The 15,433-nt window shown below is 43.5% G+C and overlaps 1 protein-coding gene across 4 annotated transcripts; it reads left to right on the forward strand.

The window, feature by feature from the left end:
- Positions 1–185: 185 nt before the first annotated feature.
- apoob (apolipoprotein O, b) lies at positions 186–10,172 on the forward strand. 4 transcript variants are annotated; one of them, XM_023155013.3, is made up of 9 exons: positions 193–336; positions 659–769; positions 928–1,053; positions 3,616–3,648; positions 4,197–4,248; positions 4,374–4,469; positions 5,516–5,607; positions 9,281–9,370; positions 9,462–10,172. In XM_023155013.3, the coding sequence occupies exons 1-9, from the start codon at positions 319–321 to the stop codon at positions 9,504–9,506; spliced, it is 663 nt and encodes a 220-aa protein (XP_023010781.1). In that variant the 5' UTR covers positions 193–318; the 3' UTR covers positions 9,507–10,172. The 4 variants fall into 4 exon arrangements, with proteins under 4 accessions (XP_076744613.1, XP_023010782.1, XP_023010781.1 ...); XM_012915798.5 differs by having other exon boundaries at positions 222–336; positions 4,194–4,248; XM_076888498.1 differs by lacking the exons at positions 9,281–9,370; positions 9,462–10,172 and adding an exon at positions 5,743–9,273 and having other exon boundaries at positions 186–336; positions 4,194–4,248; positions 5,516–5,640.
- The last annotated feature ends 5,261 nt before the right edge of the window (positions 10,173–15,433 follow it).

The following is a 15,433-nucleotide window of genomic DNA, read 5'->3' on the forward strand; positions in this document are numbered from 1 at the left end:
CAACACATAAGGACAGAAAGCAAGAGACTTGGGTGGAGTGAGCTTATCGAGTGCTGGCACCTGCTGAGATGCGTGTTTCCCTGATTCCCCCACCCATTAGTATTTTATTTTGTTTAGTTTTTTACATTATTACTTTTAAATTTTGTTATTTTGGTTTTACTTAGTTTTATTTTATTCGATTTTATTGTACCTATATTAATTAAAATATTTTTAATATGTTTATGTCGATCGTAGGCTCCTGGAGCATTACGCATGCGCCTCTTTCCTTGCCACTCCTCTGGCTTGCCGTAGAAAAGCGAAAGTCATCCAATAAGGAGCATGTCATATGCTAGATTGGTGAGTTTTATTCATCGTGTTCATCGTTTGTCACATGTAAAGTCATCTCGTTTTAGGTACTGGCTCTATGTTGTCGAAACTTGAGGTTTTAAAAACAAAACGACAATGAAAAGTCAGTTAAACGATGCTAGGCTAATTGAAAGCTAACCTTAGCATTGTGTTAGCTCCTCCGTATAACAAACAGCCATTAATCATGAGGAGACACCGAAACTCCTTTTTGTGTTCTGAATTCGTGTTAAATACGTGTAACTGACACCCCAGAGTCATCCATCGTATCACTGCGTGTCTAACCGGTGTGTTTACTATGCTTGTTTGCCGCCAGGTGTCGCTATGTGCCGCGGCTCCGGGGCTGGCGGGCCTGCTGAGCGGCTCGGTGCTGGCTGCAGGTGAGGGGAAGAAGAAGAGCAGCCAGCCGCCTCTGAGCATCGAGGAGGTGGGTTCAGACAGAGCCTTTCTAAAGACTTTGTTTACATCATGTTTACGACGTTGTGCACACAGCCACAGAGGTCTGGATCAGAGTCAGAGCTGACCCTGGAGGGACAGCTTCTGCATCGCAGAGCTTCAGAAGGTCACACTCTGTATTTGTTTCAGCTGCCGTCTCTGTACACCAGCCCTGAAGCAGCGGTGGCCCAGTACGTAGAGCCAGAGGCCGGGCCGGTGGAGCAGAGGGTGGCCTCACTGAGGAAATGGGCAGAACCATACACGAGCCAGTGTCAGGTTTGTTTACTTAACCTCAGGTGGACAACTCAAGAAAAACAGAAAATTAGTCAACCTTATGATGAACATGGACATCTGTCCAAAGCAAGCAGCACTTTATATATTAAATTATATTTGACCTGTGTGTACAGATTTTATATAGTTTCAGACTGTGGCAGATCACGTGTTCTTATAGATTTTTGTGCTGATGTATTTCTGGAAGAGAAGCTGTCATGCGGCCTAAGCTGTTGTGCTCCTGTTGTTCTTGACAGTCTCCACGAGCCTGTGGCTTTCTTTCTAATAAAGGACGTTGTGGGATTCTTTTTTCTTCCTCTCTGCCACTGTTGCAGAAACATTCCCACTGAATCCAAACAGCTCGTGTTGCCTCAGAGGAGGCGGCATTTCTGTTTCTGTGAGGTTTGTGGCCTTGAGGTGAAGACGTGCAACAAAGACATGACGACGACTGGTTGCTTTCAGAGAGACGCCTGGGAACTTGTCTTTGAAATTTCTTTGCTTTCTGTTCTCCTTTCGTTTATCTCCTTCTTTCTTCTTCTTGGTTTTCTTTCTGTTTTTCTCTCCCTTGCTCTTGTTGTTCTTTTTTCTTTCTACCGCTGTGCCTCCTCACCTTTAAGCCTACCAACCATCCTCCTTTCTTTCTGTCCTGCTGTTCTTCCTTTCCTACTGACATCATTCCTTCCTTCCTCCTTTCTTACCAGCTGTGCTTCCTGGCTTCCTTACTTCTGTCCTTCCATTCCTTCTTTCGTTCCTCACATCCATGATCCTGCTATCTTTCACCCATTCATTCCTTCCATCAGTCCTTACAGGGAGTGCAGAATTATTAGGCAAGTTGTATTTTTGAGGAATAATTTTATTATTGAACAACAACCATGTTCTCAATGAACCCAAAAAACTCATTAATATCAAAGCTGAATGTTTTTGGAAGTAGTTTTTAGTTTGTTTTTAGTTTTAGCTATTTTAGGGGGATATCTGTGTGTGCAGGTGACTATTACTGTGCATAATTATTAGGCAACTTAACAAAAAGCAAATATATACCCATTTCAATTATTTATTTTTACCAGTGAAACCAATATAACATCTCCACATTCACAAATATACATTTCTGACATTCAAAAACAAAACAAAAACAAATCAGCGACCAATATAGCCACCTTTCTTTGCAAGGACAGTCAAAAGCCTGCCATCCATGGATTCTGTCAGTGTTTTGATCTGTTCACCATCAACATTGCGTGCAGCACCAACCACAGCCTCCCAGACACTGTTCAGAGAGGTGTACTGTTTTCCCTCCTTGTAAATCTCACATTTGATGATGGACCACAGGTTCTCAATGGGGTCCAGATCAGGTGAACAAGGAGGCCATGTCATTAGTTTTTCTTCTTTTATACCCTTTCTTGCCAGCCACGCTGTGGAGTACTTGGACGCGTGTGATGGAGCATTGTCCTGCATGAAAATCATGTTTTTCTTGAAGGATGCAGACTTCTTCCTGTACCACTGCTTGAAGAAGGTGTCTTCCAGAAACTGGCAGTAGGACTGGGAGTTGAGCTTGACTCCATCCTCAACCCGAAAAGGCCTCACAAGCTCATCTTTGATGATACCAGCCCAAACCAGTACTCCACCTCCACCTTGCTGGCGTCTGAGTCGGACTGGAGCTCTCTGCCCTTTACCAATCCAGCCACGGGCCCATCCATCTGGCCCATCAAGACTCACTCTCATTTCATCAGTCCATAAAACCTTAGAAAAACCAGTCATGAGATATTTCTTGGCCCAGTCTTGACGTTTCAGCTTGTGTGTCTTGTTCAGTGGTGGTCGTCTTTCAGCCTTTCTTACCTTGGCCATGTCTCTGAGTATTGCACACCTTGTGCTTTTGGGCACTCCAGTGATGTTGCAGCTCTGAAATATGGCCAAACTGGTGGCAAGTGGCATCTTGGCAGCTGCACGCTTGACTTTTCTCAGTTCATGGGCAGTTATTTTGCGCCTTGGTTTTTCCACACGCTTCTTGCGACCCTGTTGACTATTTTGAATGAAACGCTTGATTGTTCGATGATCACGCTTCAGAAGCTTTGCAATTTTGAGACTGCTGCATCCCTCTGCAAGATATCTCACTATTTTTGACTTTTCTGAGCCTGTCAAGTCCTTCTTTTGACCCATTTTGCCAAAGGAAAGGACGTTGCCTAATAATTATGCACACCTGATATAGGGTGTTGATGTCATTAGACCACACCCCTTCTCATTACAGAGATGCACATCACCTAATATGCTTAATTGGTAGTAGGCTTTTGAGCCTATACAGCTTGGAGTAAGACACCATGCATGAAGAGGATGATGTGGACAAAATACTCATTTGCCTAATAATTCTGCACTCCCTGTATATCCATCCTTTCTTCTATCCTTCCATCCATCCTTCATTAACCTCGTCTCTCCTTCCATTATTCTTCATGTGACACAGGAAATAATCAAACCTGCCATCAGACAGAAGTCTCTGTTCTGTAGTTGTTGGTAAATAGTAAAACGCTCCATTAACAAGTGAAATTCAGCATCTTTATGTGTGTCTCTTGTTTTTTGCAGGAAACTGGCCGAGCTGCGTTGGAGAAAGTGGAGGTGAGTAAATGCTGAAACGTGTAAAAATATTTTTCTCGTTACATTTCATTGTTTCATTTGTTTCTGAGCTGAAATATTCACAGCATGCACAGTAAGTATAATATCGAAAACGATCCTGAAACAAATTTGGCCCTTATGAGAGATAAAAAATATACCTGAAACCAGCCTGAGGAGGCTTTGGGCCTCGTGTTCAGGGTTGTATCTTTTTCTTGGATCCTTGTAACTTCTTACAATCGGACAAATACCAGACATTATTACACAAAGACCAAGGCTGAAAACAATGAGACAAACATGATAAAAGAATCTAATTTTAAAAGGAAACATGGATATAAAGGTCAGAACAGTATGTCATGAAGAACCCTGTACGTACGTCGGCTCTGTAGGTGAGTGTGTGTAAGTGAGGAAAAAACGGTGAATAATCCAAAACCTGACAGAAATATTGATACTGAAAGTGAATTAAAGAGTTAAATAGCTGTTAAAAACAAAACTATCAAACTCTTGTGTGTCGTTTCTTTTTGGTCCACCTGATGATCTTTGGACCTCAGCAGGTGTACCAGAGGGTGGAGCCCGTCATCGGCACATCAGTAACGACAGTCACAGGTGAGGAAATGCTCGTCACTTTAATCAGCTGTTTAACGAAGGCGTGTGTGGCAGCCTGTTTGTGTTTGAACATTACATTTAAAATCTCCCTAAAAACCTTTGAGCGCCGTCACTCTGTCCTTCAGACGTGTACCAGTTCCTCAGTGACCCTCCTCCTGACCTCTACCCCAGTGTGGCGGCGGTGGGTTTCTCCGGCTTCCTGGGACTTTATTTGGCCAAAGGTAACGTGGGAACATCGGCTCTTTCTCACTGATGAATCGCGTCAGAGGGACTAATAATGAGTGTTACAGTTTAGGTTTTTACAAATGTGTCTAAAGCGACCTTGACAAAGTGCTGTCTCTTCACATTTTTCTCCGTGTTTTGCTGCTGATACATTTGGAGCCCTGCAGCTCCAGGATAATCTCCGTCCGCCCTCAGAGAGGAGGCTTGGAAACGTGTTAATCTAAAGCTGCTAGATCGTGTCTTATGTGGCTGCTCACAAACGTATAAATATTATTAAAGTGGATCTCCTCTGCTCGTGTCCGTGGACTCTGCTGGAGAGCAAAATAATCCTCGTTCATGTAGCCGTGCTTTTCCACACTTAAATGTTTCGTTCGTTTAAAGCAGACTCCTGTCTGTTTTCCCCCTTGCTGTTGTTCATTTGTGTAGATGTAAGCACGGTGGTCTCACTCAGGTGAGGACCAAACAGACCCTCTGCAGGAGGATGTGGTCTCGGTCCAGACAAACGACAGTGTGTTTGGTTTATGGTGTGAATGTGATCAAACCCAGCTATCGGGTGTATGTTGCAGGTTTGAGCTAAACAGCTTCCTGCAGCCAGACTGCAGGGCTTCCAGCACAGAAGCAAAAGTCCTGCACACTGCAACCCTAAATCAATGTTATGTTGGTCAATATACGTTTAATGTTGTGTTATACACAAGTAATACAGCTCATTCATAAAGTCCCAGACACAAAGCATCATTTTGTGTCTCTTTGATCTTATTTTTAATTAAAAAACAGGTTTTGGGTCACGGTTAGTTAATGTTTACCTCCTGCAGCTGTAATCTCACAGTTACATAAAGAAGATCAGCATTATAAAGTCATGCCTGTAAACCCACACACACACACACACACACACACACAGTCATGCATTTACTCTGGATTAGTAGCTGCTCTGTCTTTGAAGTGAGATATTCAGTGACCCAGTAAAAAGTGTGTACAGGTAACGAGGAACAGAACAAAAGGTGACTGACTCTCTCCCCCCCCCCCCCCCCCCCCCCCCCCCTCCCAGGCTCCAGGCTGAAGCGGCTGGTGTTCCCAGTTGGCCTCATGGCCCTGAGCGCCTCCATGTTTTACCCTCAGCAGGCTGCAACCGTGTTGAAGGTGTGTGTTTATGTGCTAACACACAGCAGAACAGTATCTGAGTGTGACTGTTTGTGACAAAAACATAGACTGTATCTAAAAGATGGTCATAAACACCCTGATTGGCTTCTTGTAGCCTTAACTCTGACGTCTTAGCCTCGTCCGTGATGCTTTTTCGGAGCCAGAAGTGTCGGCACTGCAGATGGATCACACAGATGCATGTGGCTGCTAATTAGAGCTGATAGGGGAGGATTGTTGCTCCTGGATCACTCAGAGTCCCTCGCCTGGTCTTTTCTGGTTGATTTAAGTCTCTTACTGTCCTCGTATCCAGAGGCTAACATCTGCCCACACCACGTACTGTTAAAACATGATAAATGTGATGAAATTAGTTCTGTTTCACACTGAGGAACAACTGTTGCTGTGTTTACTTTGTTTGAATCAGTGTGAACGCTTCACCTGCTGCAGATAAAAACATTCAAACTCAGGTTTAGTTTTCTTTAATATTTCCCACAGCGCTGACATGCAGTCAGGAAACAGCTGCCAGCACCTTTGCTTGTTTCAGTTATTTTAATTTTTAGCCACAAATAAATTTTGCCGGAATTTGTTCCACGGAGGAAATTAACCTCCTGACTTTCTAAACTTTATCAGCCCAGCTCTGACGGACGAATCCCAGATGAAATCTTTCCAGGGATCATTCGTAAACACGTTGTGTGTTTGATCTGTGACTCGTTTCCTGTTCGGAAAGGGTTGTGTTTCCGTGCAGGAAGCCCAGGCTGTGAATTGTGTTTCTAATTTCCACTTGGGTGGTTTTAATCACTTTGTTTCCTTCACACGAACGGACAGAGCGAGACAGAGGCACACCCGGGCAGATGCACACAGCTGTAACATATGCAGAAGTGAAACAGAGGCACGGTGAGGATGTGAAAACATCTGGTCTCACGACTTAAAAGTGTGTCGGAGTCCACTCGGATGTCTGTAATGTTTCCAGTGACGTTCAGATTCATGAAAACCTGATGCTGAGCTTCAAAATCAGAAATGAAAACAGGAAACCAGGACAATGAATTTAATTTTGTTTCCAGTAATAAGGATGACATCGTTCTTTAGCCTTGTTTATGCTCACCACGTTGATGTTGCGCTCGCCATCTGTGATGTCACCGCTGACACTACAGCCATGTCACTTTTTATACTGGCCAGTCTGCTGCTTCCTCCTCGGTGATACAGGTCGTGTCGCCAAGCAGAAAAAGTCTCAGTGTCAGCGCTTGTATCAGATCAGAAGAAGTTTAAACAGGAAGCAAAGCGACCGCAAAGTTGTCTCCAGAAAGTCACGTCCTTATTTCAAGCTGCTGCAGCGTCTCGCTGATTAAAATACAAACAAGTGAACGATCCCTGGTTCGATCCTGGAAGGAGACGCAGATCCCTTTGGGGCTGCGTTAGGAAGTAAAAACTCTTTTTGTCGCACGTACATGCTTCAGATCAACAAACAAAAGGCAGTTTTTAAATGATGATTTAATTTATTAAGCAAAAAACATCCTAAAGATCTCAAAAAGCAACACATGTCACGATCTAAAGAAACGACAAAGTCACTGACAGCCATCAGATTTACATTTCTCAGGCTTTGAGATTCCAGTAAACCACTGGGAGAGCTATCATACCTTCCCAGTAGTGGCCAGTCTGCCTGGCTCCATGAGGTCACAATAGAACCCAGAACAACAGGAGCAGTCACAGCAAAGGCCCGGTGTCCTCTGTGCTTTAATCTGGTCTTTGGACAGCTGAGAGCATCTGATCCACAGACCTCAGTGATCTTGCAAAAGATCAGAAAGGTATGAGTGTGCAAACCCACGCAACGCCTTAAAAACACATAATAAAACCTTAAAATGAATCCTAAAGCTAACTGGCAGCCAGTGCAAGGATGCCAGTATGGGAGATATGTGGTCTCTGCTGCCGAGTGACCAGCTGCAGTTGACTGACTGATGACACCGGAGTAAAAACTATTACAAACGATGGCATGGATAGCTCTCTCAAAGTCTCTCAGACAGAGAACGGCTTCACTTTAGTAAGTAGTCAAAGGTGAAAGAAACTGGACTTGATGACGGCATTAATCTGTTTATCAAACGTTGGAGTCAAAAATCAAATGAAAGGTTTGGACTGGCTTTGGAGTCCAGACTGAAACTGAGATCATCGGTGTGACCTTAAACAGGCTGTTTATGCTCAAACATCCTCCAGTGTGGTTGAATTTACACTATTCTGCAGAGAAGAGTGGACCAAGTTTGTTCACATCACTGTGATCGTCCACAGTGATGTAGACAAACTCACTGTCAGGTATCACAGAGGCTGACTGCAGTTCTTGCAGCTGAAGGTGGGACAGCCTGTTATTAGTCTGAGGAGCTTGGAAAGAAAAGCATCTGGACTTGTTTAAGTTGCTTGAAGACGTTTCACCTCTCATCCAAGAAGCTTCAGACGCTTTTCTTTCCAAGCTCCTTAGACTACGATGACCAGGATGACTGAGAACCTTCACAGACATACGACCGGTTATTAGGTTTAGGGGGCAGTTACTGTTTCCCACAGGGCCGCGTAGGTTTGCATGACTTTTTTCCCTTAATAAATAAAATTATCATTTAAAAACTGCCTTTTGTATTAACTCAGCTTTTCTTATCTGACTAATATTAAAATTCATTTGCTGATCTGAATGTGTGACAAATATATATTTTTTAAATCAGGAAGTGGGCAAATACTTTGTCGTCATGGTTCTTTTATTGCTTTTTATAAAGTCTGGTTTTATTTTGATTTCAGTTAAAAATAATGTTCCCCTCTAGCTTTGGTTTAAGTTCACTGTAATAACCTTGGTGTAGCCTCTGAATCAGATGTGAAGTCTTCTCTCCTTCCTGAGTTGCAGTGCCTGTAACATTTGTTAAATATTAACCAAAGGACGACATGATGAGCTCAGTTTCGCTGCTAATGGCAGAGACACCGGCGCACGAGTGTGAACGCACTCAGCACAGAACTGTGAATCTCGCTCAGCTCGACACCAGAAGCTTAAATTGAAATCCCCACTTTTTATCATTTCTTTGAAATTTACTTATAATTCAAGGAAATGCTCTTTTTCTGAGTTCAGTGGTAATGATGGGGGCACCATCATAGCTGGCATGGCTGAGCAGGTGACGCTTACATCAGAGGCTCGAGTCCCGGACCATTTCCTGTGTGGGCCTGCCCACTAACTGTCCAGTAAAGGCTGAAGCTTGGAAATAAACCATTAATGAATTAATGAATCATTCGTATTACAATTAAATTTGATATTCTTGTTATTGATCGTGGCTCAAGAGTTGGCAGTTTGTCTTGTAATTGGAAGGTTGCCGGTTCGAGCCCCGGCTTGGACAGTCTTGGTCGTTGTGTCCTTGGGCAAGACACTTCACCCGTTGCCTGCTGGTGGTGGTCAGAGGGCCTGGTGGCGCCAGTGTCCTCGCCTCTGTCAGTGCGCCCAGGGGCAGCTGTGGCTACAACGTAGCTGCCATCACCAGTGTGTGAATGTTGTGTAAAGCGCTTTGGGGTCCTTTATACTAAGTGAAGCGCTGTACAAAAACAGGCCATTTACCATTTATAATTCCAACAAAATTCAGCAGCGACCAAACGTCAGCTTCAGAGATCATTTTCTATCTGTGCGTCTGCGTTTAGCTGATGTGTTTCGCGTTTCCTGCAGGTGAGTCGAGACTCGGCGTACACCTGGACTCAGCAGGGCCGCGCCGCTCTGGAGACTCTGTGGAAAAATCCACCGTTTGGCAAAAAGGAGGTGAGTCTGCGGCGGATGCTTTTCATGTGTTCGGTTTGCTGTTTTGATCTCCTGACGTTTTGTTTTTTTTTGTGTGTGTGTGTTTGTGAAGCCTGAGAAGAAAGAGCAAACGAAGGGCAGCAACACGAGCAGCTGAAGACGGCGAGCCGCTAACACCTGTGTACCTCCCAGAGCTGACAGTCGTTACATGTGAGCTTCACTTTGAATCTTTCCAAAACACCTCCGCCTCTTCCCAGAAGCAGTTTGGCTCATTGCACTGGACACCTCCTCCTCTGTAAACATTCCTTCTTTCTCCTTCGATGACTTCAGCTCCTCCGGTTTAACAGAACAGGTCACAGTGACCTTTCAAAACACTTCCTCGTGCTTTAACGTCCCATTCTGCTACAGAGACCCACTAAACTCTGCCAACAACAGCATTCAGATCAGTCCGATCAGTCGTTAACACACATTTTTATTCATATCTGTCATGATTTTCTTCTTCTTTTCTCCTATTTTGAAGTAAACTGAATATTTTGACTGTTATAGCTGGGATCGACTTCTTTCTTTAGTTTTTACTGTTTATGTCAGTGAACTTAGACGGCATATATCCCAGAGCTTTGCCTCTGTCCTCTGGAGGAGGATGTAAACGAATGAAGTCGTCCCCGATGTAGTATTCAGGTCACACTGTGATTCTTATAATCCTGATTTAATGCAGTGTTATTGTGTGCACCCATCTTCAGGTATTAATGAACTGCATAATATCCATGTCTAACATTGTACTGTATATATTATGTGTAATTAAATCCAGCATTTAACACTAAAACTGCATTTATTTTTCTCTTTTGATAGTTACTCATAAAATGCATATTTAAATTATTATTATTATGTGATTACATCCTTAAATCTCACCTGTATGTTGTAGTAAAGAAAAATAGATCTCACTGTTTTCACAAAGACAACACAAAGTGCTGAACGGTGCAGTTCCTCTAACGTCCACTAGAGGCTGGGCCTAAAGGTTAGTCACCTCTCATGGATTCCCATGCACATCTGTACCACATCTGTACATTTAATTGCTTTATAGAAACTGTCCAGAGGGGATTTTATTTTAATAAGTTATCCGTTTGGCTGCTGGTGAGCCTTAAAGTGAACAGCTGTCACTTACAGCTCCACGTAAATTAGCGGCTTCGCCTCCACCGACAGAAGCACAACAGAAAAACCAAGAGGACGACCTGGACGTTGTCCAGCGTTGTTCTTTCTCACACTGTTGGTGCTGGGAGGTTAAAGACCAGCTAATGCCCACAGTGACCGTATGGGATGTTTGAGTTCTCACTCTAAAATTAAACTCCGGAGGAAACTATTACTGGACGAGTTTCCTGTTTCCTGGCCGTCTGTTTCTGATCCTTTGATGTTTGAGAGTTCAGGCTGCAGACTCTGGACTCGTCAGCATGTTTAGCAGGGATGCTGAACAATCAAAGGCCTCGGATCAAAGTTTACATTTCTGTCTAAAATCAGCTCTGTGTTTCCTTTTGGGGCCCTGCTGCTCTCGGCGGGTCCATAAAATGTGACAAATATAAAACTGAAGCAGTTCCATATTTATTCATACAGAAAATAATCATTTTGGGCCTGATGGTGGGGCTTTAATTGCTCTCAATTGCAGTTCTTTTTATGCAAAAGCTTTAAACAAATTAATATTTCCCTCAAAATCTGACTTGAAATACATCAAATCAACCCTGTATTTTTGAGTGGATTCTAGTTATTGCAGTTACATAAAACCAGCAACACAAACCCTCAAAAACAAACAGGTTGGGTTTATTTCAAAACGATTGCTGACCAGAGTGCTGCGCGAGTTCTTGAGAAATATGTTTTTCTGTTTTATGAGAAACGCAAACATCAGCCTTTCTGTGACGTCGAAGCTGATGTTTGCTCTTAAGCATCAATTCAAAGTGAGCAGGTCAGATGTGAAGCTGTAGACTCTCACAGAGCCAATAAAAGCTGGTTTTATTGCTACGCTAACTTTGGTATTTATAACTAAGGCATGCAAAATTTAACCTCAGTACTTTTTATATTTTTGAAATTACAGGTCATGAAAATACACGATGCTTTCAGCATTTTTAAGTCCCGTAACTACAGGCGATATCTACATGAAATTTTCAGGGCTAAAGATTTGCAGCCAAATTAGCTTCAGGTCACAGGTGTCGAACTCCAGGCCTCGAGGACATTCAGGGGTCCTGCAGGTTTTAGATGTGTCCTTGATCCAACACAGCTCATTTAAATGGCTAAATGAGCTCTTCGACATGTCTTGAAGTTCTCCAGAGGGGCCTGGTAACGAACTAATCCTTTGATTCAAGTGTGCTGACCCCGGGTGAGATCTAAAACCTGCAGGACACCGGCCCTCGAGGCCTGGAGTTCGACACCCCTGGGTTAAAGCATACGAAAGATTCCAGCCCTGATTCCTTCTGTGTCTCATTACTTTTCTATTACTGTTGTATTTTAGCACTCATGATTGCCGCTCACGGCTCAGATTCACAGTTTAGATACTTTAAATCGATCAAAGCTCCTTTTTCCAGATTTGGTTGCTTTTTTCACTCAATTTCTCCTTGAAAACGAAGGTTTTGGACATTGATGCCTGAAAAGAAACTGAAACTGACAGACTGTAAAACATTTGTGTGTCATGCAGAGGCTCACACCCTGCAAGAAAACAGGAAAACCTCAAGTAGAAGTACCTCAGTGTCGAAAACAGTACTGCAACTGATAAGAGGCTTTGTTACTGATGAGATTAAAGGACACTGAGCTGTGCAGCCAGTAATGACAGTGAGAAACACGCCCGTGATCCAGTACAGCAGGGTCCCCAGTCCCAGTCCACGAGGGCCGGTGTCCCTGCAGGTTTTAGATGTGTCCTTGATCCATCACAGCTGATTTAAATGGATAAATGACCTCATCATCATGTCTTAAAGTTCTACAAAGGCCTGATAATGAACTGATCATTCAGGTGTGTTGACCCAGGGTGAGATCTAAAGCCTGCAGGCCCTCATGGACTGGGATTGGGGACCCTGCAGTACAGCTTACATGTTGCAAGATGTGTTAAGTTGTTTACGCACATCTGAATAAGAATTAAGGAACTCAGAGCTGAGGAAGAAGAGAGAAAGCACAAACAGCAGCACATCCGCTTCCTGTTTGTCTGCGGCCTGCTGGGTTTTTATTTCAGCTCATGCTTGTTAGAAATCAGATGATTTGGCTTCTTGAAAGTGCCGTGTTGTTTTTTCTGACAAAGGAAGAGGAAACCTGCATGAACCCAGAGCTCCGTCACGTGTTCAGACGGATTAAAGGAAGCCAGAGACAAAGAAAAAGAAAGCAGATGTCAGTTAAAGTGCAAAGACTCTGGAAACGTGTGTTTTAGTCTCGTTAGCTTCGAGTGAGGATGTTTGAGAGGTTTTCTAACTTGTCTCCACCTGTAACCCTCGTGTTTAGTATACGTGTGTTTTTAAATGCTGAATTTGCCTTGTCATATTGTTTCAGAGTAGAGAGCACAAACTTGTGTGTCGGTGTGTTAGTTTAGAGTCAGGGTTTGTGATTGATTCACTTCAGCAGCTATTTTGATGTCAAGAGACAAAAGCAGACAAAGTCAAAGAGTGATGACCTGTCGGCTCAGGTCACAACGATCCCGCGTCCTCACACATCCTGTTTTATTGTGGTACGGACTTTTGTTTTCCTCGTTCTGCTTTGCCCTTATTAGTTTCAATTAGCCCTGTGTTTATACTCGTCGCTTCGCATCAGCTTTCAGATCTGTTTTACCTCAGCTCTCACTTCCTCGCGCTTCACTGTCTATGATATTTATACAACTTCTTTGTGTTTCATTTCAGGACTTCTGAAACCCTTATTTCCTGTAGAGTTATGCACAGTTCAAGTGCATAACTGCTCACGTGATGAAGTCAGTGTTTGCACTTATCTAATGTAACCGCTTAAACTTAAATTAGTTTTTGTGACAAGTAGTTCACAGCATCACTGCTATGATAACACTAATTATGTTTATTATGAGAAACTGGAGGGCAAACGTTGGTCTGTGGTGTTTAGGAACTGTGTGCAGGAGGTCAGTAGAGTAGCGGTGCAGCAGACACTGCACTGTTGGATGGAGTCAGCGTTTATGTGCAGGGTGTAATTGAATGATTTGGGCTTTAAATCCCACACAGCAGCACATAAAGTGTAATTACACACAGCTGCATGGTTTCAATGCGCCCAGCACGCCCGGTGATGAGGGAGCGCCTTTCTCTCCTCAAACCAGGCGGCTGGAAGTGAAGCTGGAGAAATCAAGAGACTCTGAGATGGAAAAAGAAGTCAAAACTATTCAGGGGGAAGTTTTTTCCTCTCCTTTTATGCTCCTTACACTCTGCTTCCCAAACAAACCTCCCTTTAAAGGCCCAGAGTCTGAGACTTTGAGGAAACCGGCCCTCGGAGATAAATGACCTCACCGCACAGACATTCTGTGGAAAACTGTGTAATGAGGCTGCTGCTGTGTCAGTGGGTTTTAAATGATGTCAGAGGGTTTTCCAGACTTCTCATGTTATCAGCACAAGTCTGAATCCAGCCAGCTAAGACATCTTGTGGGGTTATATTCAGTAACGTAAACAAAACAAACCACAAAGAGGAGACTACGAGCCCTGAAGCATAGCGCCTGTGCAGCTAAGCTTTAAAAACAGTGGATTTATCCACATAAGGATCCTTATGTTGATGCATATGAAAAGCAAAGGTGGGAGTTTCTCAGATTGACCTGATTTTAGATGGACTTGATCATAAATCAGCCCTGGAGGCCTGACAGGCGTCACCGGATAAATTCACTGACCTGCAGAAGCATTTCCTCCAGCTGATGAAAGCTTAACCAGAAATATAATTTAATAATTCAACGTAAACGAGACTGATAAGATCTGTTGTTAAAACAGCACAGAGGAAGCTTAGAAGCAGGACCTGCAGCCATAATCAGAGGAGACACTGAACTTGTGCTGACAGGCGAACAGTAACTTTGCAGACAGACAACCGTCTGTGAGGTTAAACTTTACGACACGACTGTGCTTTTTCATCATTCACTGTTTCGTTATCATGTCCCTGCATCTTTATGGCAACGAGATTTCTTCTGGAACAATCTCCAGTTATGATAAGAGCTATAGAAAACTATTAAAACATAGTTCAGGCCATTTAACTGAGTTCACAGTCCAGCCTTTGACTGCTTTATGAGTCCAAACGAGGCTCCACAAAAACATCTGATAAACTGAAAACAGAGGATGCGTGGACACACAGTAACAGTATGTACTGTTTGTGTTTGCAGGGGCTCCATTTCCATTAAAACTATTTTTGAACTGCAGGTTTTATCTTGCACGAAGAAGAACAAAAAACCTGAATTCATTTTATAATCTCAGAGTTTTCCTTTCAAACGTTTCCCAGCAGCATCAACATAACTGCAGAGCTGCAAACCAGTATGTAAAAGCTTTAAGTGCAAACATAGGTGAAATACAGTCAACAAGGCAAGAACAGACGGTTTCATTCTAAAGAGCTTTAAAGTCAATATTTGGTGTGGCTGCTGTCATCCTGCACAGCTGAACTCTCCTCGGGAGCCTTAAGAGCTTGAAAAAAGAAGGCAGCTGGACTTTGTTAGGTTTGTGAACTAATCCAGGAGGCTTCTTCAGTTCTGATCATGTGTGTCATCACCACGGCGTGAAAAGAAACCGCTGCTGCCACCCACGATGCAGTCTCGAGAACCCTTCACACCTGGCCTCAGGTGACCTCAAGTGTTTTCACGCTTAATACTCAGCGATGGTAATGACCCACGCCTTTCTCCACACCCATCGTCAACGACCACCTCCAAACGGGACGCTTTTGTTTTTAGAACTGAAGTTTAAAGAAGTCCACTTTCTTTCTTTTCTCAGGTCTGTGGGGCGACGATGACCTGGGTGAGAAGCTGCAGTCGTGCTCTCCTGCAGCTTTCTTTCAGCACTGTTCTGGAATAATTCTCCGGGCTTCAAGGACATTAAAATGTCTGCCCGGCCTTTTGGTCCCACGCTGCTTCAGTAATGTTGATGTCTGGCTTCTGGGAAG

This window comes from Maylandia zebra, linkage group LG9, assembly GCF_041146795.1.
Source record: "Maylandia zebra isolate NMK-2024a linkage group LG9, Mzebra_GT3a, whole genome shotgun sequence".
Taxonomy (NCBI): domain Eukaryota; kingdom Metazoa; phylum Chordata; class Actinopteri; order Cichliformes; family Cichlidae; genus Maylandia; species Maylandia zebra.